Source organism: Rutilus rutilus (genome assembly GCF_951802725.1).
Source record: "Rutilus rutilus genome assembly, chromosome: 24".
NCBI classification, from domain to species: Eukaryota; Metazoa; Chordata; class Actinopteri; order Cypriniformes; family Leuciscidae; genus Rutilus; species Rutilus rutilus.
The window spans coordinates 30,538,082-30,562,323 of NC_140228.1; the positions used below are offsets into that span (position 1 = coordinate 30,538,082).

The 24,242-nt window shown below is 46.8% G+C and overlaps 1 protein-coding gene across 1 annotated transcript in view; it reads right to left on the bottom strand.

The window, feature by feature from the left end:
* Nucleotides 1–20,328, bottom strand: part of tmx3b (thioredoxin related transmembrane protein 3b) — a 29,460-nt gene extending 9,132 nt beyond the window's left edge. Inside the window, exons 1-7 of the mRNA XM_084399046.1 lie at nucleotides 20,234–20,328; nucleotides 20,090–20,150; nucleotides 14,008–14,047; nucleotides 13,618–13,741; nucleotides 7,315–7,360; nucleotides 4,891–4,971; nucleotides 90–189 (exon numbers count right to left, since the gene is read on the bottom strand). Coding sequence (XP_084255172.1) covers nucleotides 90–189; nucleotides 4,891–4,971; nucleotides 7,315–7,360; nucleotides 13,618–13,741; nucleotides 14,008–14,047; nucleotides 20,090–20,150; nucleotides 20,234–20,327 — 546 coding nt within the window. The 5' untranslated portion in view covers nucleotide 20,328. The remainder of the gene's footprint in view (nucleotides 1–89; nucleotides 190–4,890; nucleotides 4,972–7,314; nucleotides 7,361–13,617; nucleotides 13,742–14,007; nucleotides 14,048–20,089; nucleotides 20,151–20,233) is intronic.
* Between the last annotated feature and the right edge of the window lie 3,914 nt (nucleotides 20,329–24,242).

The window sequence follows — 24,242 nt, forward strand, 5'->3', positions numbered from 1 at the left end:
TGTTGATCGGTATTTATAAAAACAGAAATTGTGCTGTTTTATTGTGGTGTCTTGGCTGTGGTTCAGTGTAGATATGAAGATCAGCTCACTTTAAGAGGAGACTCCCCTCCGACATACACAAACAGGACACTGTGCCTCTTCAACATGTGCTCAAACATCTGCCGACTCGGGAGCGATCGCACCGCCGGTCTGAAACACACACACACACACACACACACACACACACAGAACATGACTCTAGCAAATTAGCTCAAAAGGGAAATATGAATAATTAATCATAATTTGTTAAAATTATAAACATTTGGATCAGTTAATTGAATTAAGTTGATGTAGCTGAACTAATATTACAATCAATGAATCTGTTCGTCCAGCGAACACTCCGTATTACTCATCTCTTAACGCTCAGAAAGGATATTACAGAAAAATAACTCTTTCTTAGCATGTAGCTGTGATCATAATCGCTAAACTGATGTTGATTCACAAGCAGTGACCAGAATCAACAAGCATGAATGTACACAACGTTTTATTTAACTAAATAACAAACACAAAACTAATCTGTAAAATGGAAAGTTTAAGTGAACGGAAACGGAAACAGAAACAGGGAATAAAGCCGTGAGTCTTTAACCCTCTCAACAGAAGCATCAGTTCCTGACTCCTAAGCTTCAGTGAGGAGGACTCAACCGCTCATAATAAACCTGTCGTCAGTCAATCGCACAATACTTGTATTGCCTTAGATACTGAAAGAGCTTCCGGATGCAGTTTCAGAAGAAAGTCTAGAAGGTTCTGTGGGTCGATGGTGTTGAAGATGAAATCGGTTTCTTCCGCGCTGAATGAAGAAGTGATGGCCAGCTTAAACATAAGCTGCGTTTACATGGACCCGAACAATCTGACTGTAATCGGACTAGCACAATCGGAAAAGAAAGTCACTTGTAACCACTTCAATCGGAATGAATTGGCCAGATCTGATTAAAATTTCACTCAGATTGTAAGGAGTGGGTTATTGATTATCCGATTGAGAGGACATATAAACACTTGAACGGATTGAAGACCAAAACTGGAGAGTCCTGCGTAACGAGTAATGACGTAGAAATAGCGTAATGACGTATGACGTGTGGAACGAGCAGCTCTTTCTTTTGAATGAAGTGTCATAAATGAGTTTCCTGTCGTTCTGAAAGCCTCTTCACAGACTGAGAGGAAAGATGTGCAGGACATCGTCCCACCAGTCCTCGTTTCAGACTCAGATCCACAGATCCACAGACGCCCTCTCCCGGGAGTCAGTGAGCCAATGGAAGCTTGAGCTTTCGGAGGGAATTAAAGGGACACTCCACCCATTTGCATTAAGCTTTGCATTGTTAGAAACCCAGTCATACTATTGAATGGTCGTGCAACACTCTCTCATTTTCCCCTGAGACGGGAGAAATCCGTTATTTACCTCTTACACTTCCTCCTACAATGACGCAAAAATCGTAATTTTGCGTCATTGTAGGAGGAAGTGTAAGAGGGGGGGATTTCTGTTGAGACTACAGACACTCGTTCCTCATCTTTCCCAGGGGGCGGGACCCGCTCACGCTACAGACCTATTACAGATCAGTGGGTGGGACTTTACTCTCTGAAACTGAAAGCAATATCCTCCATCTTGTTTGAAGCTAAGCTAACAGGCGCTGTGGAGACAGATGTAAAGTTATGACAATAGCGGAGGAGAGTGCTCAATATGATATAGAAGAAGAGGATTTCGGAAGTCTGATGCTTGAATCAGGTGTTTGTGGCTACCTTTACAAGCCGCATTATAGCGAAGAGCAGCCGAGGCAGAAGACCTGCCTGCCGCGGACGAGGAGCCCGGACTGGCTCGGGTTAGGGCGGACTGGTGGCGCCGGTGACCTCACTATGCATCTACGAACCGCTACGAACACAGAGATAGAGTCCGTCTGTGGCAAAGAATTTCAACAATGACAATTTCTCCTGGACGAAATCTCTGAATCAGACGAGGACACGGACGTTTGTGTTGAGAACTATCCTAGTTTCGCACCGCATATGTTCTGACTGAACATCCAGGTACCATGCAATCATTCACCTTTTCGAAAGAAATACAAATGAGGAGTAATGCACTAATGAGTTCGCCAACTAACTAGACATTTTGTGTGAAATGAATTTCAAGCTCTGGTGGTAGCTAGCCTTGTAGACGGAAGAGTGATTTCTCTTATAGGCAGATATGCGCTTTCTGGATTAGTGGGAGTGGCTTGCGGAGCTGTGCAATGTGGTGCATTGTGGGAGTTGTTGTCTTTCACACAAATGCGTCCTGAAGTTATTTTTTGTCTTTCCTCGGTCACAAAGGCACCAAATTCAAAATTTATTTTACATTTCGGCTACATATATGACCCACTTTAAATAAAAAACAATGTTCAAATGGGTGGAATGCCCCTTTAAGGTAATTTGCATATGTAACTGGATTAGGTATTGATGCAGAAACTATTAAAGATTCTCGTAATACTGAAATGTTGCATTGGTATCAACATATAATACACACGATCATTTAGATCATCAAATACTAATTCATAAATGATGATGATGATGATACATTTTATTTGTAATGCGCTTTTCTCCAACCCAAAGCGCTACACAGTATAGTAAACATAATATAAGATGATTAAACAATAATTAAAAACAGAAAAATCAGACAAAAAAATATAAATAAGATACACTTCAAAGACAGTAAGCATTTTTAAAAAGATGGGTCTTAAGAGACCTCTTAAAGCAGTCCAGAGTTGGGGAGTTTTTAATCGCAAATGGAAGTTTATTCCACAACCGCGGGGCGGTAACCGTAAAGGAGCGTCCACCCATCGACTTTAATGTGAATGTGGGCTGCTGTAGAGTGGAAGAGTCAGACGAGCGGAGAGAACGATTGGGGTTTAAGGAACAACTAGATACTAAATACCAAACATGGTATAGGTGAAGATACATTAATTGTTGGTTTTATCATAAAGCATTCATAAAACGGTATACAATACAAACGACACTATACAAGACAGCAGTAATCACACACAAGGTCCTGGAGATATGCATGTTCCTTCACAGAATGTTTCCTATGAATGTGAACGAGTCCTTTATGAGCATTCTGTGCGTTTCAAGGACTGGAGTGAGTGTCGACTCTTTCACATGTAAAACCATGGACCAGACGCCTGGTGCGGCCACTGGGGGGTCACAGGCACCTTGCTCTGTGGATGGGTGAGTTTTAAAGATTATTTGTTAAATATAACAAGTGTCTGATTTGTCTCAGTCACTACATGACATGGCATCCATTAGCTGAGGATCTTTCAGGTTTACCCCTCAGGTCCTGCACCTTCACCCTGCTTCAGTTCACAGACTTATAATGCGCCCTAGAACCATGTGCTCTTCATGTGAATAAAAAGTACAACCCTCTGAGTGTAACAGAAGCAAGTTTTGGGACGTCATAAAAATGCCTTGAAACCACAGACCACTTTAGCATTTAGTTACAGCATTCTGTCACCATAACCCGGCCTGTCAATCATCCTGTCACAGTTCATGTCCTCATTCACACACACTACACATTCAATTTATACTATTTACTTCTTCCTGCCATATTGGAGAGAAAACAAGCCGGCTGTTGATCTGCGGGTCTCGGGTCGCACACGTTCACTGCATAATGATGTTCATAGTCGATAGCCAAACGACTGTTTCGCTGATGTGCTCTTTGTGCAATTATGTTTTTGCAGATGACATTTTTATCAGGTTAGATATTGATTTTTAATCCCTCAAACCCTCTTTCAGGGCGTCTCTCCTTAACCGTCGGTCCCACACACACACACACACACACACACACACACACACACACACACACACACATTCAGGCTCTGTGTAAAGGAGGACTCGCAGGAACAGGACGATCTACCAGAACTGGCGGCGACATTAAGATAACGGACTTATACCCCTTTTCCACCAAGGCAGAGCTGGTGCTGGTTCGGAGCCAGAGCCTAGTTTCAAATCGGTTCTTTGTTTTTCCACCGCCAAAGCACCAGCTCCGAACCAGTAAAACTGGTTCTTAAGTAGCACCAAATCATTGCAGGGTCTAGAACGGAGCCAAGAAAGAACCGCTTGCATCAGAGGCTGGGGGCGGGGTTACCGTGGCCAACAAGACTGAAGAGAAACTTGTGACCGCCATTTTCAAATAGCAGCTAATCGAGCTAACAGCAGCTAAACACGATGGATGCGATCTAAAATATAAATCTAAGGCTAAAGTCGGCATCTTATTGTTAAAAATAAATGTTATGTATATGCCGTTACTCTCGCTTGTAATCTCCGTCTGTACAAATAATGGCGAGCCGCGCGAACACGTTGGATCCGCCGTGTTTGGATGCCGATGTAGGTCTGCAAAGCCATGAACATCAATAGCAAAGCAACGTGCGCCATTGTTGATGATGTGTTTGTGTTTGGCGCCGCCGCGCAAACGTTGCTGAGAAAGATGAGACGTAGCTGTGACGTAAGACCTGGCTCTGCGCTGGCTCTTTTAGCCTGTGGAAAAGCAAACCGGTTCTTTGGAGGCTCGTCAGTAGAACCAACTCCGAACCGGCACTAGCTCTAGCTCCGAACCAGCACCTGGTTCTTGTTGGTGGAAAAGGGGTATTATATATGCAGTGTGTATTCCTGCTCTCTGCCCTCATGAAGCACTCGTAAAAGAGATAGTAATATTCACACAAATCATTGTTTAATATGAACTCAATAACAGGACAATCTTGCTGAAATAATGCAATGTATGTTTATCACCATAACTTGAATTATGTCCGATAGCTTTTAAACTTTCAGAAGGTTAAGAGAAAAAAAAAAAGTAAATTAAAAAATGCTAAAGGTTCAACAGCATCTGTATTAATTTCTCACCCAGCCACTCTGTTGGCGAACTCGATTATGTCGTCTTTGGTTCTCGGTCCTTTGTAATTGTATGCCAGCTCGCCCTTCAGCCTGAGAGAGAGAGAGAGAGAGAGAGAGAGAGAGAGAGAGAGAGAGAGAGAGAGAGAGAGAGAGAGAGAGAGACAGAGAGAGAGAGAGAGAGAGAGAGACAGAGAGAGAGAGAGAGAGAGAGAGACAGAGAGAGAGAGAGAGAGAGAGAGAGAGAGACAGAGAGAGAGAGAGAGAGAGAGAGAGAGAGAGAGAGAGAGAGAGAGAGAGAGAGAGAGAGAGAGAGAGAGAGAGAGAGAGAGAGATCAGTAATGTAAGCAAATGTAATGGACGATCCATGAGTAGCTGTGAACCACCGATGCATTCAGATCATGTGATTCTCACCTACAGTGTGTAAAAGTCTACACACCCCAGTTACTGCAGCTCTCTGAGATTGTCAGATCTTTCTACACCTTTAATGTAATATTGAAACCAACAAAATTCATGTAACAAACAAATAAAAACGCTTAAGGAAAAAAAGAGCTGATCTGTTTGCGTAAGTATGCTCATCTTCAGTAACGCTGAAGAGCTTGATCATGTGTGTCTGATGGGTCTGAGCTCTGCAAGCCCTTCACAGCGGGACACGGGTTACGCATGTTAGCACTGCACAGCATCAGGAAGATCAGGAAGATCAGGAAGATCAGGCCTTTCCCACAACTGAACATTCAACAACTCCTCGTCCAGGACCTCCTCACTTCTAGGCTGCAGTGCTCTTCTCTTCGACTCACAACATGTGCAAGTAAACCTCTACATGAGTCCAAGAGAGCCCCGTCACACCGCTGTGTGTGTGAGACTGTGTGTGTGTGTGAGTGTGAGACTGTGTGTGTGAGTGAGTGTGAGACTGTGTGTGTGAGTGAGTGTGAGACTGTGTGTGAGTGTGAGACTGTGTGTGTTTGTTAGATGTATTAACCCTCCACTGTCATGCAAATGATGCAACGCATCCTAAGATATCGCTCCAGCAACTGTTGTGCACTCGACACCCATAAAGGAATGTTTTCTATGGTTACAGAAGTACACAAGACTATTCCCGTAATCTCCCGAGAGTTAGTCACTGACAACATCCCAGTCCTGCTCTCCGCTACTGTCAGCGTCTCACACACTCAGCAACACACTGACAGATCTGTGCTTTATATGAATCCTGAATGTTTAGCTGCTAGATGGAGGATGATTGACAGATATAGAAGAGAAACCCCAGGGTGCCAATAAACGCAATAATATAACAAATGAAATGAATAAATATACTGATAAACATGTACTCTGGGGAGAGATCTTGTCCTTCATTAGGCGGAGCATTAGCCTCACGGGGAGCTTCATCAACACCTGCCTCCCCTGATCCCACAATCCCACGGGAATGAGCTGCACTCCCGACTCCATGCAGAGAAACACGGATCCCAGCTTGACCATCTAATGGCAGTGAAAGTCACCAGCTTCAAGCTTTAACAACAAACAATATTAGTACAACTGATGTAATGGATGCTAATATGACTTCATCATCTGTCAAACACTCATTTACATATAAACGATTAACGGCAGCATATTAAAGGTTGTATCAGCGATTTCAGGCCCAAACATAAATGATCACATTCATCTAATCTTTCCTAACGATCCGCTAGCTGCCCGCCTCATAACCGCGTCTCTGTCGGCAGCCGAGGCTCTGAGATTCGCACACAAAAACAGTTCGTTTCACCAACACTCAAAACCCAAATAAATAGTGTTCCAACCAATCACAGACAGGGGAGGGTGTTCCAACCAATCACAGACAGGGGAGGGTGTTCCAACCAATCACAGACAGGGGAGGGTGTTGTGAGGTTCAGCGCTCGTGTTCTCCGACTTCGCGTGCAGCCGTGCACGAGCGCTAAACCTCACAACACCCTCCCCTGTCTGTGATTGGTTGGAACACCCTCCCCTGTCTGTGATTGGTTGGAACACTATTTATTTGGTAGTAGACACAGTATTTCAGTGTAGACACACTGTATAACAGTATCAGCGTATCAGCGTCAGTCTTTATAATCAGCCGTTACTTGACTGAACACCAGTGGGCGGGGCCTTTAGTCACAGCCTATGGTGTGATGAATAACTATTGGTCGATGTCTCACTCTGGAGGCGGGCATATGCAAATATATTTACCTGTGTGACATCACAGATATCGCAATATCAAAACGAGCTGTTTTTGGAGCTTGAATACATAAATGTTTTGTTTATAATGAGGATGTTTTAAGCTCTGAAACTTGCAGGATGTTTTAATGGTACAAAGGCCTCTTATGTGTCAAAATATGTCATGATCCCTTTAAGATCCATTAGCTGGCAAACACTTCAACTTTGAACACAGAGATTTTAATATGTTAATAATGTTGGTGACAGACTCACAGTTTAATGGTGGGATATCCTCGCACGCCGAACTCTGAGGCCATTCCTGCATCAACACATCAACAACCAGTCACATGACACGGCAATAACTGTTATTAGCATTATTAGCACCTGTCAACATTTCAGTGGGATTTTCATATAATGTGTGTTCTCCTCTTATGTGTTAGATGTGTATGCCTGTGAGAGTTAGAAACATGCAGTTACGCCTGAGTGAATGTAAACTGTTGGTGAAGAGGATTCAACAGTGTTCAGACTCCTTCACTGTTCAGACCCCTTCAGTGTTCAGACTCCTTCACTGTTCAGACCCCTTCAGTGTTCAGACCCCTTCAGTGTTCAGACCCCTTCAGTGTTCACACTCCTTCAGTGTTCAGACCCCTTCAGTGTTCACACTCCTTCAGTGTTCAGACCCCTTCAGTGTTCAGACCCCTTCAGTGTTCAGACCCTTCAGTGTTCAGACCCCTTCAGTGTTCAGACCCCTTCAGTGTTCAGACTCCTTCAGTGTTCAGACCCCTTCAGTGTTCACACTCCTTCAGTGTTCAGACCCCTTCAGTGTTCACACTCCTTCAGTGTTCAGACCCCTTCAGTGTTCAGACCCCTTCAGTGTTCAGACCCCTTCAGTGTTCACACTCCTTCAGTGTTCAGACCCCTTCAGTGTTCAGACCCCTTCAGTGTTCAGACCCCTTCAGTGTCCAGACCCCTTCAGTGTTCAGACCCCTTCAGTGTTCACACTCCTTCAGTGTTCACACCCCTTCAGTGTTCACACTCCTTCAGTGTTCAGACCCTTCAGTGTTCAGACCCCTTCAGTGTTCAGACTCCTTCAGTGTTCAGACCCCTTCAGTGTTCACACTCCTTCAGTGTTCAGACCCCTTCAGTGTTCACACTCCTTCAGTGTTCAGACCCCTTCAGTGTTCAGACCCCTTCAGTGTTCAGACCCCATCAGTGTTCACACTCCTTCAGTGTTCAGACCCCATCAGTGTTCACACTCCTTCAGTGTTCAGACCCCTTCAGTGTTCAGACCCCTTCAGTGTTCACACTCCTTCAGTGTTCACACCCCTTCAGTGTTCACACTCCTTCAGTGTTCAGACCCCTTCAGTGTTCACACTCCTTCAGTGTTCACACTCCTTCAGTGTTCAGACCCCTTCAGTGTTCAGACCCCTTCAGTGTCCAGACCCCTTCAGTGTTCAGACCCTTCAGTGTTCAGACCCCTTCAGTGTTCACACTCCTTCAGTGTTCAGACCCCTTCAGTGTTCAGACCCCTTCAGTGTTCAGACCCCTTCAGTGTCCAGACCCCTTCAGTGTTCAGACCCCTTCAGTGTTCAGACCCCTTCAGTGTCCAGACCCCTTCAGTGTTCAGACCCTTCAGTGTTCAGACCCTTCAGTGTTCAGACCCCTTCAGTGTTCAGACTCCTTCAGTGTTCAGACCCCTTCAGTGTTCATACTCCTTCAGTGTTCAGACCCCTTCAGTGTTCAGACCCTTCAGTGTTCAGACCCCTTCAGTGTTCAGACTCCTTCAGTGTTCAGACCCCTTCAGTGTTCATACTCCTTCAGTGTTCACACTCCTTCAGTGTTCAGACCCCTTCAGTGTTCAGACCCCTTCAGTGTCCAGACCCCTTCAGTGTTCAGACCCTTCAGTGTTCAGACCCCTTCAGTGTTCACACTCCTTCAGTGTTCAGACCCCTTCAGTGTTCAGACCCCTTCAGTGTTCAGACCCCTTCAGTGTCCAGACCCCTTCAGTGTTCAGACCCCTTCAGTGTTCAGACCCCTTCAGTGTCCAGACCCCTTCAGTGTTCAGACCCTTCAGTGTTCAGACCCCTTCAGTGTTCAGACCCCTTCAGTGTTCATACTCCTTCAGTGTTCAGACCCCTTCAGTGTTCAGACCCCTTCAGTGTTCAGACCCCTTCAGTGTTCAGACCCCTTCAGTGTCCAGACCCCTTCAGTGTTCAGACCCCTTCAGTGTTCACACTCCTTCAGTGTTCACACCCCTTCAGTGTTCACACTCCTTCAGTGTTCAGACCCCTTCAGTGTTCAGACCCCTTCAGTGTCCAGACCCCTTCAGTGTTCAGACCCTTCAGTGTTCAGACCCCTTCAGTGTTCACACTCCTTCAGTGTTCAGACCCCTTCAGTGTTCAGACCCCTTCAGTGTTCAGACCCCTTCAGTGTCCAGACCCCTTCAGTGTTCAGACCCCTTCAGTGTTCAGACCCCTTCAGTGTCCAGACCCCTTCAGTGTTCAGACCCTTCAGTGTTCAGACCCTTCAGTGTTCAGACCCCTTCAGTGTTCAGACTCCTTCAGTGTTCAGACCCCTTCAGTGTTCATACTCCTTCAGTGTTCAGACCCCTTCAGTGTTCAGACCCCTTCAGTGTTCAGACCCCTTCAGTGTTCAGACTCCTTCAGTGTTCAGACCCCTTCAGTGTCCAGACCCCTTCAGTGTTCAGACCCCTTCAGTGTTCAGACCCCTTCAGTGTCCAGACCCCTTCAGTGTTCAGACCCTTCAGTGTTCAGACCCTTCAGTGTTCAGACCCCTTCAGTGTTCAGACTCCTTCAGTGTTCAGACCCCTTCAGTGTTCATACTCCTTCAGTGTTCAGACCCCTTCAGTGTTCAGACCCCTTCAGTGTTCAGACCCCTTCAGTGTTCAGACCCCTTCAGTGTCCAGACCCCTTCAGTGTTCAGACCCCTTCAGTGTTCACACTCCTTCAGTGTTCACACCCCTTCAGTGTTCACACTCCTTCAGTGTTCAGACCCCTTCAGTGTTCAGACCCCTTCAGTGTCCAGACCCCTTCAGTGTTCAGACCCTTCAGTGTTCAGACCCCTTCAGTGTTCACACTCCTTCAGTGTTCAGACCCCTTCAGTGTTCAGACCCCTTCAGTGTCCAGACCCCTTCAGTGTTCAGACCCCTTCAGTGTCCAGACCCCTTCAGTGTCCAGACCCCTTCAGTGTTCAGACCCTTCAGTGTTCAGACCCTTCAGTGTTCAGACCCCTTCAGTGTTCAGACCCCTTCAGTGTTCAGACCCCTTCAGTGTCCAGACCCCTTCAGTGTTCAGACCCTTCAGTGTTCAGACCCCTTCAGTGTTCACACTCCTTCAGTGTTCAGACCCCTTCAGTGTCCAGACCCCTTCAGTGTCCAGACCCCTTCAGTGTTCAGACCCCTTCAGTGTCCAGACCCCTTCAGTGTCCAGACCCCTTCAGTGTTCAGACCCTTCAGTGTTCAGACCCTTCAGTGTTCAGACCCCTTCAGTGTTCAGACTCCTTCAGTGTTCAGACCCCTTCAGTGTTCATACTCCTTCAGTGTTCAGACCCCTTCAGTGTTCAGACCCCTTCAGTGTTCAGACCCCTTCAGTGTTCAGACTCCTTCAGTGTTCAGACCCCTTCAGTGTTCATACTCCTTCAGTGTTCAGACCCCTTCAGTGTTCAGACCCCTTCAGTGTTCACACTCCTTCAGTGTTCACACTCCTTCAGTGTTCAGACTCCTTCAGTGTTCAGACCCCTTCAGTGTTCAGACCCCTTCAGTGTTCAGACCCCTTCAGTGTTCAGACTCCTTCAGTGTTCAGACCCTTCAGTGTTCAGACCCCTTCAGTGTTCAGACCCCTTCAGTGTTCAGACTCCTTCAGTGTTCAGACTCCTTCAGTGTTCAGACCCTTCAGTGTTCAGACCCCTTCAGTGTTCAGACCCCTTCAGTGTTCAGACTCCTTCAGTGTTCAGACCCTTCAGTGTTCAGACCCTTCAGTGTTCAGACTCCTTCAGTGTTCAGACCCCTTCAGTGTTCACACTCCTTCAGTGTTCACACTCCTTCAGTGTTCAGACCCCTTCAGTGTTCAGACCCCTTCAGTGTTCAGACCCCTTCAGTGTTCACACTCCTTCAGTGTTCACACTCCTTCAGTGTTCAGACCCCTTCAGTGTTCAGACCCCTTCAGTGTTCAGACCCCTTCAGTGTTCACACTCCTTCAGTGTTCACACTCCTTCAGTGTTCAGACCCCTTCAGTGTTCAGACCCCTTCAGTGTTCACACTCCTTCAGTGTTCAGACCCCTTCAGTGTTCACACTCCTTCAGTGTTCAGACCCCTTCAGTGTTCACACTCCTTCAGTGTTCACACTCCTTCAGTGTTCAGACCCCTTCAGTGTTCAGACCCCTTCAGTGTTCACACTCCTTCAGTGTTCACACTCCTTCAGTGTTCAGACCCCTTCAGTGTTCAGACCCCTTCAGACCCCTTCAGTGTTCAGACCCCTTCAGTGTTCAGACCCCTTCAGTGTTCAGACCCCTTCAGTGTTCAGACCCCTTCAGTGTTCAGACCCCTTCAGTGTTCAGACTCCTTCAGTGTTCAGACCCCTTCAGTGTTCAGACCCCTTCAGTGTTCAGACTCCTTCAGTGTTCACACTCCTTCAGTGTTCAGACCCCTTCAGTGTTCACACTCCTTCAATGTTCAGACCCCTTCAGTGTTCACACTCCTTCAGTGTTCAGACCCCTTCAGTGTTCACACTCCTTCAGTGTTCAGACCCCTTCAGTGTTCAGACCCCTTCAGTGTTCACACTCCTTCAGTGTTCAGACCCCTTCAGTGTTCACACTCCTTCAGTGTTCAGACCCCTTCAGTGTTCACACTCCTTCAGTGTTCACACTCCTTCAGTGTTCAGACCCCTTCAGTGTTCAGACCCCTTCAGTGTTCACACTCCTTCAGTGTTCACACTCCTTCAGTGTTCAGACCCCTTCAGTGTTCAGACCCCTTCAGTGTTCACACTCCTTCAGTGTTCACACTCCTTCAGTGTTCAGACCCCTTCAGTGTTCAGACCCCTTCAGTGTTCACACTCCTTCAGTGTTCACACTCCTTCAGTGTTCAGACCCCTTCAGTGTTCAGACCCCTTCAGACCCCTTCAGTGTTCAGACCCCTTCAGTGTTCAGACCCCTTCAGTGTTCAGACCCCTTCAGTGTTCAGACCCCTTCAGTGTTCAGACCCCTTCAGTGTTCAGACTCCTTCAGTGTTCAGACCCCTTCAGTGTTCAGACCCCTTCAGTGTTCAGACTCCTTCAGTGTTCACACTCCTTCAGTGTTCAGACCCCTTCAGTGTTCACACTCCTTCAATGTTCAGACCCCTTCAGTGTTCACACTCCTTCAGTGTTCAGACCCCTTCAGTGTTCACACTCCTTCAGTGTTCAGACCCCTTCAGTGTTCAGACCCCTTCAGTGTTCACACTCCTTCAGTGTTCAGACCCCTTCAGTGTTCACACTCCTTCAGTGTTCAGACCCCTTCAGTGTTCACACTCCTTCAGTGTTCACACTCCTTCAGTGTTCAGACCCCTTCAGTGTTCAGACCCCTTCAGTGTTCACACTCCTTCAGTGTTCACACTCCTTCAGTGTTCAGACCCCTTCAGTGTTCAGACCCCTTCAGTGTTCAGACCCCTTCAGACCCCTTCAGTGTTCAGACCCCTTCAGACCCCTTCAGTGTTCAGACCCCTTCAGTGTTCAGACCCCTTCAGTGTTCAGACTCCTTCAGTGTTCAGACCCCTTCAGTGTTCAGACCCCTTCAGTGTTCAGACTCCTTCAGTGTTCACACTCCTTCAGTGTTCAGACCCCTTCAGTGTTCACACTCCTTCAATGTTCAGACCCCTTCAGTGTTCACACTCCTTCAGTGTTCAGACCCCTTCAGTGTTCAGACTCCTTCCGTGTTCAGACTGTGTTGCAGATTTATGCTGAGATGTTTCTCTTCTCTTTATGCTGAGACGCTTCTCCTCAGTCTCACTCCCAGTAACGAGTGTCTCTTCAGATCTGATGCGCAGTCACACACTCGCTGTCCCTGAAGCTCATTAGGATCTTTCTTCTGGTGTATTCATATGTCCTAAAGCTTCTTGTTCTTCGGTTCTTGTTTTCTTATGAACTGTTAAATCGTTTTCAGAAACTGAACGAGGACTCACTGTTGTGATATATCGCCCAACTCTAAACCTCTTCCTGTTTAATGTCAATCCCTTTTAACTAAAACGAAGCTGATCTCCAGGTATTCCTGACCTTGAGCTTTCCGTGACAGCAGGACTGAGAGTGTGTGTGTGATAGAGAGAGTCGGAGCTACCATTCACTCGCAGTTTTGTGTGGACACTCGTCTGGAAACCACTAATGAAGACACAAATGTATCTCTCCAGGGAGTGTGTGCACAGGAGACTCAGTGTGTGTGTGTGTGTGTATGTATAGGAGACTCAGTGTGTGTGTGTGTGTGCACAGGAGACTCAGTCTGTCTGTGTGTGTGTGTGTGTGTGTGTGGAGACTCAGTCTGTCTGTGTGTGTTTGTGTGTGTGAGTGTGTGTGTGTGTGTGTGTGTGATCACCTGAGTATGCAGTGGCGTCCATCTTCCCGACTCGCACCGGCGACCCGGAGTGTGAGAGTTCTGCTCCGACCTCCTGCCAGACCGGCTCCAGCTTCTTACAGTATCCACACCACGGGGCGTAGAACTACAGCACACACACACACACACACACACACACACACACACACACACACACACACACACACACAGCACATAAAACTACAGCCCAACACACAGCTCCGACACACACACACACAGCATAAAACTACAGCCCAACACACAGCTCCGACACACACACACAGCATAAAACTACAGCCTAACACACAGCTCCGACACACACAAACACGCCGCATAAAACTACAGCCCAACACACAGCTCCGACACACACACATTACAGGAAGGGTCACTCACATCCACCAGCCAGACGTCAGCCATTCGGTTCTCCTTAAACCTGCGGGAAACACACAAACACAAGATCTGCATTTACTGAACACACTAACAGCAGTCCGACAGTAGCGCTTCGTGTTCTGCTCTAAAACACTGATCAGAAGAACACACTGAAGGAACACACACACACACACACACACACACTGGAGGAACACACTGGAGGAACACACACACACTGATCAGAACACACACTGATCAGAACACACACTGGAGGAGGAACACACTGGAGGAACATGAACACACTGGAGGAACACGAACACACTGGAGGAACACGAACACACTGGAGGAACACGAACACACTGGAGGAACACGAACACACTGGAGGAACACGAACACACTGGAGGAACACGAACACACTGGAGGAACACGAACACACTGGAGGAACACGAACACACTGGAGGAACACGAACACACTGGAGGAGGAACACACTGGAGGAGGAACACACTGGAGGAGGAACACACTGGAGGAGGAACACGAACACACTGGAGGAGGAACACGAACACACTGGAGGAGGAACACACTGGAGGAGGAACACACTGGAGGAGGAACACACTGGAGGAGGAACACACTGGAGGAGGAACACACTGGAGGAACACGAACACACTGGAGGAACACGAACACATTGGAGGAGGAACACACTGGAGGAGGAACACACTGGAGGAACACGAACACACTGGAGGAGGAACACACTGGAGGAACACGAACACACTGGAGGAACACGAACACACTGGAGGAACACGAACACACTGGAGGAGGAACACACTGGAGGAGGAACACACTGGAGGAGGAACACACTGGAGGAGGAACACACTGGAGGAGGAACACACTGGAGGAGGAACACACTGGAGGAACACGAACACACTGGAGGAACACGAACACACTGGAGGAACACGAACACACTGGAGGAGGAACACACTGGAGGAGGAACACACTGGAGGAGGAACACACTGGAGGAGGAACACACTGGAGGAGGAACACGAACACACTGGAGGAGGAACACACTGGAGGAGGAACACGAACACACTGGAGGAGGAACACACTGGAGGAGGAACACACTGGAGGAGGAACACACTGGAGGAACACACTGGAGGAGGAACACACTGGAGGAGGAACACACTGGAGGAGGAACACACTGGAGGAGGAACACACTGGAGGAGGAACACACTGGAGGAGGAACACACTGGAGGAGGAACACGAACACACTGGAGGAACACGAACACATTGGAGGAGGAACACACTGGAGGAACACGAACACACTGGAGGAGGAACACACTGGAGGAACACGAACACACTGGAGGAACACGAACACACTGGAGGAACACGAACACACTGGAGGAGGAACACACTGGAGGAGGAACACACTGGAGGAGGAACACACTGGAGGAGGAACACACTGGAGGAGGAACACACTGGAGGAGGAACACACTGGAGGAACACGAACACACTGGAGGAGGAACACACTGGAGGAGGAACACACTGGAGGAGGAACACACTGGAGGAGGAACACACTGGAGGAGGAACACACTGGAGGAGGAACACGAACACACTGGAGGAGGAACACGAACACACTGGAGGAACACGAACACACTGGAGGAACACGAACACACTGGAGGAACACGAACACACTGGAGGAACACGAACACACTGGAGGAACACGAACACACTGGAGGAGGAACACACTGGAGGAGGAACACACTGGAGGAACACGAACACACCGGAGGAGGAACACACTGGAGGAGGAACACACTGGAGGAGGAACACACTGGAGGAGGAACACACTGGAGGAGGAACACACTGGAGGAGGAACACGAACACACTGGAGGAACACGAACACACTGGAGGAACACGAACACACTGGAGGAACACGAACACACTGGAGGAACACGAACACACTGGAGGAGGAACACACTGGAGGAGGAACACGAACACACTGGAGGAGGAACACACTGGAGGAGGAACACACTGGAGGAGGAACACACTGGAGGAGGAACACACTGGAGGAGGAACACACTGGAGGAGGAACACACTGGAGGAGGAACACACTGGAGGAACACGAACACACTGGAGGAGGAACACACTGGAGGAGGAACACACTGGAGGAGGAACACACTGGAGGAGGAACACACTGGAGGAGGAACACACTGGAGGAGGAACACACTGGAGGAACACGAACACACTGGAGGAGGAACACACTGGAGGAGGAACACACTGGAGGAGGAACACACTGGAGGAGGAACACACTGGAGGAGGAACACACTGGAGGAGGAACACACTGGAGGAGGAACACACTGGAGGAGGAACACACTGGAGGAGGAACACGAACACACTGGAGGAGGAACACGAACACACTGGAGGAACACGAACACACTGGAGGAACACGAACACACTGGAGGAACACGAACACACTGGAGGAACACGAACACACTGGAGGAGGAACACACTGGAGGAGGAACACACTGGAGGAACACGAACACACCGGAGGAGGAACACACTGGAGGAGGAACACACTGGAGGAGGAACACACTGGAGGAGGAACACACTGGAGGAACACGAACACACTGGAGGAACACGAACACACTGGAGGAACACGAACACACTGGAGGAACACGAACACACTGGAGGAACACGAACACATTGGAGGAGGAACACACTGGAGGAACACGAACACACTGGAGGAGGAACACACTGGAGGAACACGAACACACTGGAGGAACACGAACACACTGGAGGAACACGAACACACTGGAGGAACACGAACACACTGGAGGAACACGAACACACTGGAGGAGGAACACACTGGAGGAGGAACACACTGGAGGAACACGAACACACCGGAGGAGGAACACACTGGAGGAGGAACACACTGGAGGAGGAACACACTGGAGGAGGAACACACTGGAGGAACACGAACACACTGGAGGAACACGAACACACTGGAGGAACACGAACACACTGGAGGAACACGAACACATTGGAGGAGGAACACACTGGAGGAACACGAACACACTGGAGGAGGAACACACTGGAGGAACACGAACACACTGGAGGAACACGAACACACTGGAGGAACACGAACACACTGGAGGAACACGAACACACTGGAGGAACACGAACACACTGGAGGAACACGAACACACTGGAGGAACACGAACACACTGGAGGAACACGAACACACTGGAGGAACACGAACACACTGGAGGAACACGAACACACTGGAGGAGGAACACACTGGAGGAGGAACACACTGGAGGAGGAACACACTGGAGGAACACGAACACACCGGAGGAACACACTGGAGGAGGAACACACTGGAGGAGGAACACACTGGAGGAGGAACACACTGGAGGAGGAACACGAACACACTGGAGGAACACGAACACACTGGAGGAACACGAACACACTGGAGGAGGAACACACTGGAGGAGGAACACACTGGAGGAGGAACACACTGGAGGAGGAACACACTGGAGGAGGAACACACTGGAGGAGGAACACACTGGAGGAGGAACACACTGGAGGAGGAACACACTGGAGGAGGAACACACTGGAGGAGGAACACGAACACACTGGAGGAGGAACACGAACACACTGGAGGAACACGAACACACTGGAGGAACACGAACACACTGGAGGAACACGAACACACTGGAGGAACACGAACACACTGGAGGAACACGAACACACTGGAGGAGGAACACACTGGAGGAGGAACACACTGGAGGAACACGAACACACTGGAGGAACACGAACACACTGGAGGAGGAACACACTGGAGGAGGAACACACTGGAGGAGGAACACACTGGAGGAGGAACACACTGGAGGAGGAACACACTGGAGGAGGAACACGAACACACTGGAGGAGGAACACGAACACACTGGAGGAACACGAACACACTGGAGGAACACGAACACACTGGAGGAACACGATCACACTGGAGGAGGAACACAAACACACTGGAGGAGGAACACAAACACACTGGAGGAGGAACACAAACACACTGGAGGAGGAACACAAACACACTGGAGGAGGAACACGAACACACTGGAGGAACACGAACACACTGGAGGAACACGAAACACGAACACACTGGAGGAGGAACACACTGGAGGAGGAACACTGGAGGAGGAACACACTGGAGGAGGAACACGAACACACTGGAGGAGGAACACTGGAGGAACATGAACACACTGGAGGAGGAACACACTGGAGGAACACGAACACACTGGAGGAGGAACACACTGGAGGAGGAACACGAACACACTGGAGGAGGAACACACTGGAGGAGGAACACGAACACACTGGAGGAGGAACACTGGAGGAACATGAACACACTGGAGGAGGAACACACTGGAGGAACACGAACACACTGGAGGAGGAACACACTGGAGGAGGAACACGAACACACTGGAGGAGGAACACACTGGAGGAACACGAACACACTGGAGGGGGAACACACTGGAGGAGGAACACGAACACACTGGAGGAACACGAACACACTGGAGGAACACGATCACACTGGAGGAACACGATCACACTGGAGGAACACGATCACACTGGAGGAACACGAACACACTGGAGGAGGAACACGAACACACTGGAGGAACACGAACACACTGGAGGAACACGAACACACTGGAGGAACACGAACACACTGGAGGAACACGAACACACTGGAGGAACACGAACACACTGGAGGAACACGAACACACTGGAGGAGGAACACACTGGAGGAGGAACACACTGGAGGAACACGAACACACTGGAGGAACACGAACACACTGGAGGAACACGAACACACTGGAGGAACACGAACACACTGGAGGAACACGAACACACTGGAGGAACACACACACACTGGAGGAACACACACACACACACACAAACACACACACACACACACTGATCAGAACACACTGGAGGAACACGAACACACTGGAGGAACACACACACACACACACTGATCAGAACACACTGGAGGAACACGAACACACTGGAGGAACACACACACACACACACTGATCAGAACACACACTGGAGGAAAACGAACACACTGGAGGAACACGAACACACTGGAGGAACACGAACACACTGGAGGAACACGAACACACTGGAGGAACACACACTGATCTGAAGAACACACTGGAGGAACACACACACACACTGATCAGAACACACACTGGAGGAACACACACACACACACACACACACACACACTCACTGATGGATGGAACACACACACACACACACGGATGGATGGAACACACACACACGGATGGATGGAACACACACACACACACGGATGGATGGAACTGAGTCGCTGATTGATGTTTCTGTGAGTAACAGCCTGATTCCTGAATTAAACCTGTTCTTCATATACAGCGATCGAGTCTCTTCAGAAGAACTGGATTTAACGCTCCATTAATAATTATTTATTTATAACTTTATTATCGTTCGAAGCGTCTGAGTTTATATGAATCTGTTTGTGTTTGTCTTTAAGAGAACATTAGAGTAACGGATGACAGATCTTCATCTTCAGCTGATTTATCCTTTACATGATGATGAACATGATGAACATCTTCCAGTGTCTGAATCTCATGACTGTCTTTCACCGCCGGCTTTCAAACTCATGTCAGTCCAGAAGAGAAAACTACTTATCAAGCAGTTTCATGAGTTTCATTTTAAACAATGCAGACTGTGATCATGAGCTTTATGGCTTTAAAGCATTAAAGCACAATCCGGTTTCTCAAAGCAAGATATAACCAGAAACAGAAAAGATAAAACACATAAAGACATATAGATTTATCAAACTCAGACATATTTATCAAACTCAGACATGAATCATGCATCAGTCACGTGATCATACAGATATTAATGCATCAGATCATACACACCTTAACTTTTCAACACTTTCATTCCAATTGCAATAAACTGTTTCAAGTGAGCCTTACATCTGTCGACATAAATCTTCCTCATAAATATTGTTCACCTCATGAAAATTAATTTGAAAAAACAGAAAATATCAAACGAGACGGACTATCTTACATGTCATCGAGATCCTGCACATGAGCCACCAGCAGCGGACTGAGGAGAAGACAGGAGAAAACTGCAAACACACACACACACACCATAACTGCCTGATCACGATATCTCAGATATGATCATGAGTTATGAATAAAGCATCTGTACCTGCAGTGAGCAGCGCCATGACTGCGCGCGAGAAGAAGAAGAAAAAGAAGAAGAGCATCAACAGGAAGTGCAGACAGTAGTGGAGCCCGCGCATGCGCACTGGCCCAGGGGAGCTGACGCTGACGTCACGCTCCTGACGTCACGCGGCCCGCGTCTCCATCCGTCACGCGTGCTTCCTACATAGTGGACGACACACACACACACACACACACACACACATACATACATATAATGTAAAGTAGACTGAGACTCTATATCATAACTAAAGAGATGTGTGAGCCCTCTTTAATGTCCAGGGACAAGTCAATGCTTCTTTGTTCAATGTGTGCACAGGTCATGGGTTGAAGCTCTTAATCTTGAGCTCTCAGTGCACGAGACTGATGCATTTAACCTTCAAATGTACTAGATTTGCTCAACAGGAATCTGGCCTAGGGCCTAGGGTGCCAAAAAGGCTAGAAACTGCCCTGCACTACATAGACTGTGTTTTCTTATTGAAACCAGACAAATGTACAAATAAACAGGCATCAGAGAAATACTAGAGAACACTAACAATAAGACAGACCTTGAACATAACCATATAATGTATGTGGCTGCAGAAAATAGTAAATAAAAAGGTAACAAACACTAAAAAAGTAACTACATTTATACAAGGACAAGTGTAAGCTTCAGAGCAGTGAAATCATTCAGTATATTATTAGCTTTGCTCACAGGCTGAAGTGTGTGTGTCTGGATCTGAGCCGTTCCTCCAGCTAGACGATCCTCCAGTGTCTGAGGCTCAGGAGAATGAACATTTACTCTTACCTTCAAGTTATTGACTGGAAACCTTCAACTGAAGCTGATTTTAGGGAGTATCGCGTCACGTTCATCACATCATATATAGAGAGAGAGAGACTGGTGTTTGTCTGAAACATGTTTATTAAGTCGAGAACACCCGGCCTTTAGAGTTTAGCATGAGGAGTTTCGAGAGGAATGACTGAAGTGTGTCAGCCAGTGTGTGTTTCAGTGTGTGTGTTTCAGAGAGATGTGTGTGTGTTTCAGAGAGATGTGTGTGTTTCAGAGAGATGTGTGTGTGATTCAGAGAGATGTGTGTGTGTTTCAGAGAGATGTGTGTGTGTTTCAGAGAGATGTGTGTGTGTGATTCAGAGAGATGTGTGTGTGTGTTTCAGTGTGTGTGTTTCAGAGAGATGTGTGTGTGATTCAGAGAGAGATGTGTGTGTGTTTCAGAGAGATGTGTGTGTGTTTCAGAGAGATGTGTGTGTGTGATTCAGAGAGATGTGTGTGTGTTTCAGTGTGTGTGTTTCAGAGAGATGTGTGTGTGTTTCAGAGAGATGTGTGTGTGATTCAGAGAGATGTGTGTGTGTTTCAGAGAGATGTGTGTGTGTTTCAGAGAGATGTGTGTGTGATTCAGAGAGATGTGTGTGTGATTCAGAGAGATGTGTGTGTGTTTCAGAGAGATGTGTGTGTGATTCAGAGAGATGTGTGTGTGTGATTCAGAGAGATGTGTGTGTGATTCAGAGAGATGTGTGTGTGATTCAGAGAGATGTGTGTGTGATTCAGAGAGATGTGTGTGTGATTCAGAGAGATGTGTGTGTGATTCAGAGAGATGTGTGTGTGATTCAGAGAGATGTGTGTGTTTCAGAGAGATGTGTGTGTGATTCAGAGAGATGTGTGTGTGATTCAGAGAGATGTGTGTGTCAGAGAGATGTGTGTGTGATTCAGAGAGATGTGTGTGTGATTCAGAGAGATGTGTGTTTCAGAGAGATGTGTGTGTGGTTCAGAGAGATGTGTGTGTGGTGTGCAACAGTGACACACAGGCACTAGAGGGCAGCAGAGTTACTATAATGACAGATGAACATCAGCACATCTGCCTCAGGCCTTCAGAGACTCAGGAGAGAGAGGACACACACACACAGCAGTTACTGCTGATATCAGACTAATTCTGAATTCAAATTCTGTCAATTTTATTACTTTTAGAATTAAATTAGAACAATAAATACCGTTTTGGAGCTTGTAAAAGTGACGTGCAGATCATCTCTTACTCTTTTACTACTAGTTAATAGTAAATAAACACGAATGAACAATAGGTGTGTTGAAAGAGACAGTACAACTTACTGAAATGTATTTGCCTCATACATAATATCGATCAATCAGTGTTTTTAATGCTGGAAAGAAGTCAATAAAACAGCTGGAGAATAATGTCACGTTATATTTACCTCAGGAAAGCCAGTTAATGACCATAGCACGCTAGTTGGCTAGAAAAATGAGCTATAGAGAGGAGTATTTTGCTAAATATGTGCACTACATTCCCTATTATATTTTTACTTATATCATTAAAATATTATAACGTTGTTATTATATTAAAAACCCCATTATATTGAACTGAGTTGTTATTTTTAACCTTTAATAATATTAATTCTGCCAGCTGACAGGGCTCTCTGTATGTTTACAGCATTAGATGAGATGCATCATAACACACATCTACTGTACCTAATATTCATCCACATTAATCGATATTAAATCAAGATCGGAATCAAATCACAAGAATTGAAATCGTGAAATTTGTGTCGAGCAATAATAAAACAGTATCTACCAGTCGGTGTACGTAACATTGTGTTGTCACTAAACTTAATACAATTCTGTGTAGTTAGCAGGAGTTTGGACACTCACAATACACTTATTCTGAAGGTTTTTTCTTTTACAAACTCAGAAGTTGTCAGTTCATGCATTCAGTTCATTAACTCTGAAAGAGCATCTCATTGTTTTCATCTTTTATTGCTGCTTGTCTTCTTTGTAATAACTCATTTTTATTCTTTGTCTTGCTGAGCCCAGTCTGAGTCTATGAGAATTATACGAGAGACAGGATTGGATTGTAAACGATCATATAAGACTTTATCTAACCAGTGAGGAGAGCATCTCGCCCTCATTATAGAAATGATATTTCCTCATCTAATGTGTTCCTCATGTCTGTAAAGAAAGATAATCATATGCTCTCTTTCCCTCACAAAACACTCTTGAATCATTAACATTTTTCTCATGATTTCTATAGAAGAATCAGAAACTGTCCCAGAGAGCAAACCGTGATGAAACAGTGAGTGTTTGTGGCAGCGTGTGTGCTCATATTAACTTAAACAAGCTGAAAATAACATGAGATTAATTTACTGTAACTGCAGAACTGCATCTTTCATCTTTCATATCTCGTTATACACACTTGTGGAAAAACTTTTTTATCATTATTTTAGTATACCCACAGGTTTTATGATTTTACAGTGGAAACAATAAGCTTGTGAAATATCTGCATCGATTGACTGTCAAGAAGAACACCAAGGATCCGTACAGACTTTGAATTAAAAGGTAACAGACTTTCTAAAATAAAGTTATTAAACTAGAATTTGTCAGATGGGCCAAAGACTATAACATCAGTTTTGAGTCATTTTGTCACAATAACGAGTTCCAGATCCAAATGCAAGTTACTCAGTTTATTAGACAGAGAAGATGATCAGACAAGATGCAGGAGACTGATGAAACTTGACAGACGAAACCATAAAGGAATACTCAGGGTGCACTACAAGAGACTGGTCGATGTGAATTCCCGAACTGGTAATCCAGCGCCACGTGGGACTCAGAGGAGAACGCGGGGAGCAGAACACAGCAAGCAGCTCAGACGAGGTAACTGGCAACAAGAACAAGACATAAGTGACGAACCGACACCCATCATTACTCTCTCCAGCTAGATATAGGCAGTAACTAGCTGCAGCTGAAGTGACTGATTGGAGTGATGAGCTGGTCACTAGGCAACAAACAAGCAACACACATAGACCCAACACCTAACACACACCAACAGATCCACAAAATGAACACAAGGATTTATGAACCGTGACACATTTAAAGTTAAAAAGTTACTTGCCAACCAGAGCTTTACCTCATAAAGTCTACCAGATTAAGTGGAAGAGGCTACTAGCACTCATATTTTTAAAAGTTGCTTATCAGTACAACAATATTGTGTGAACTG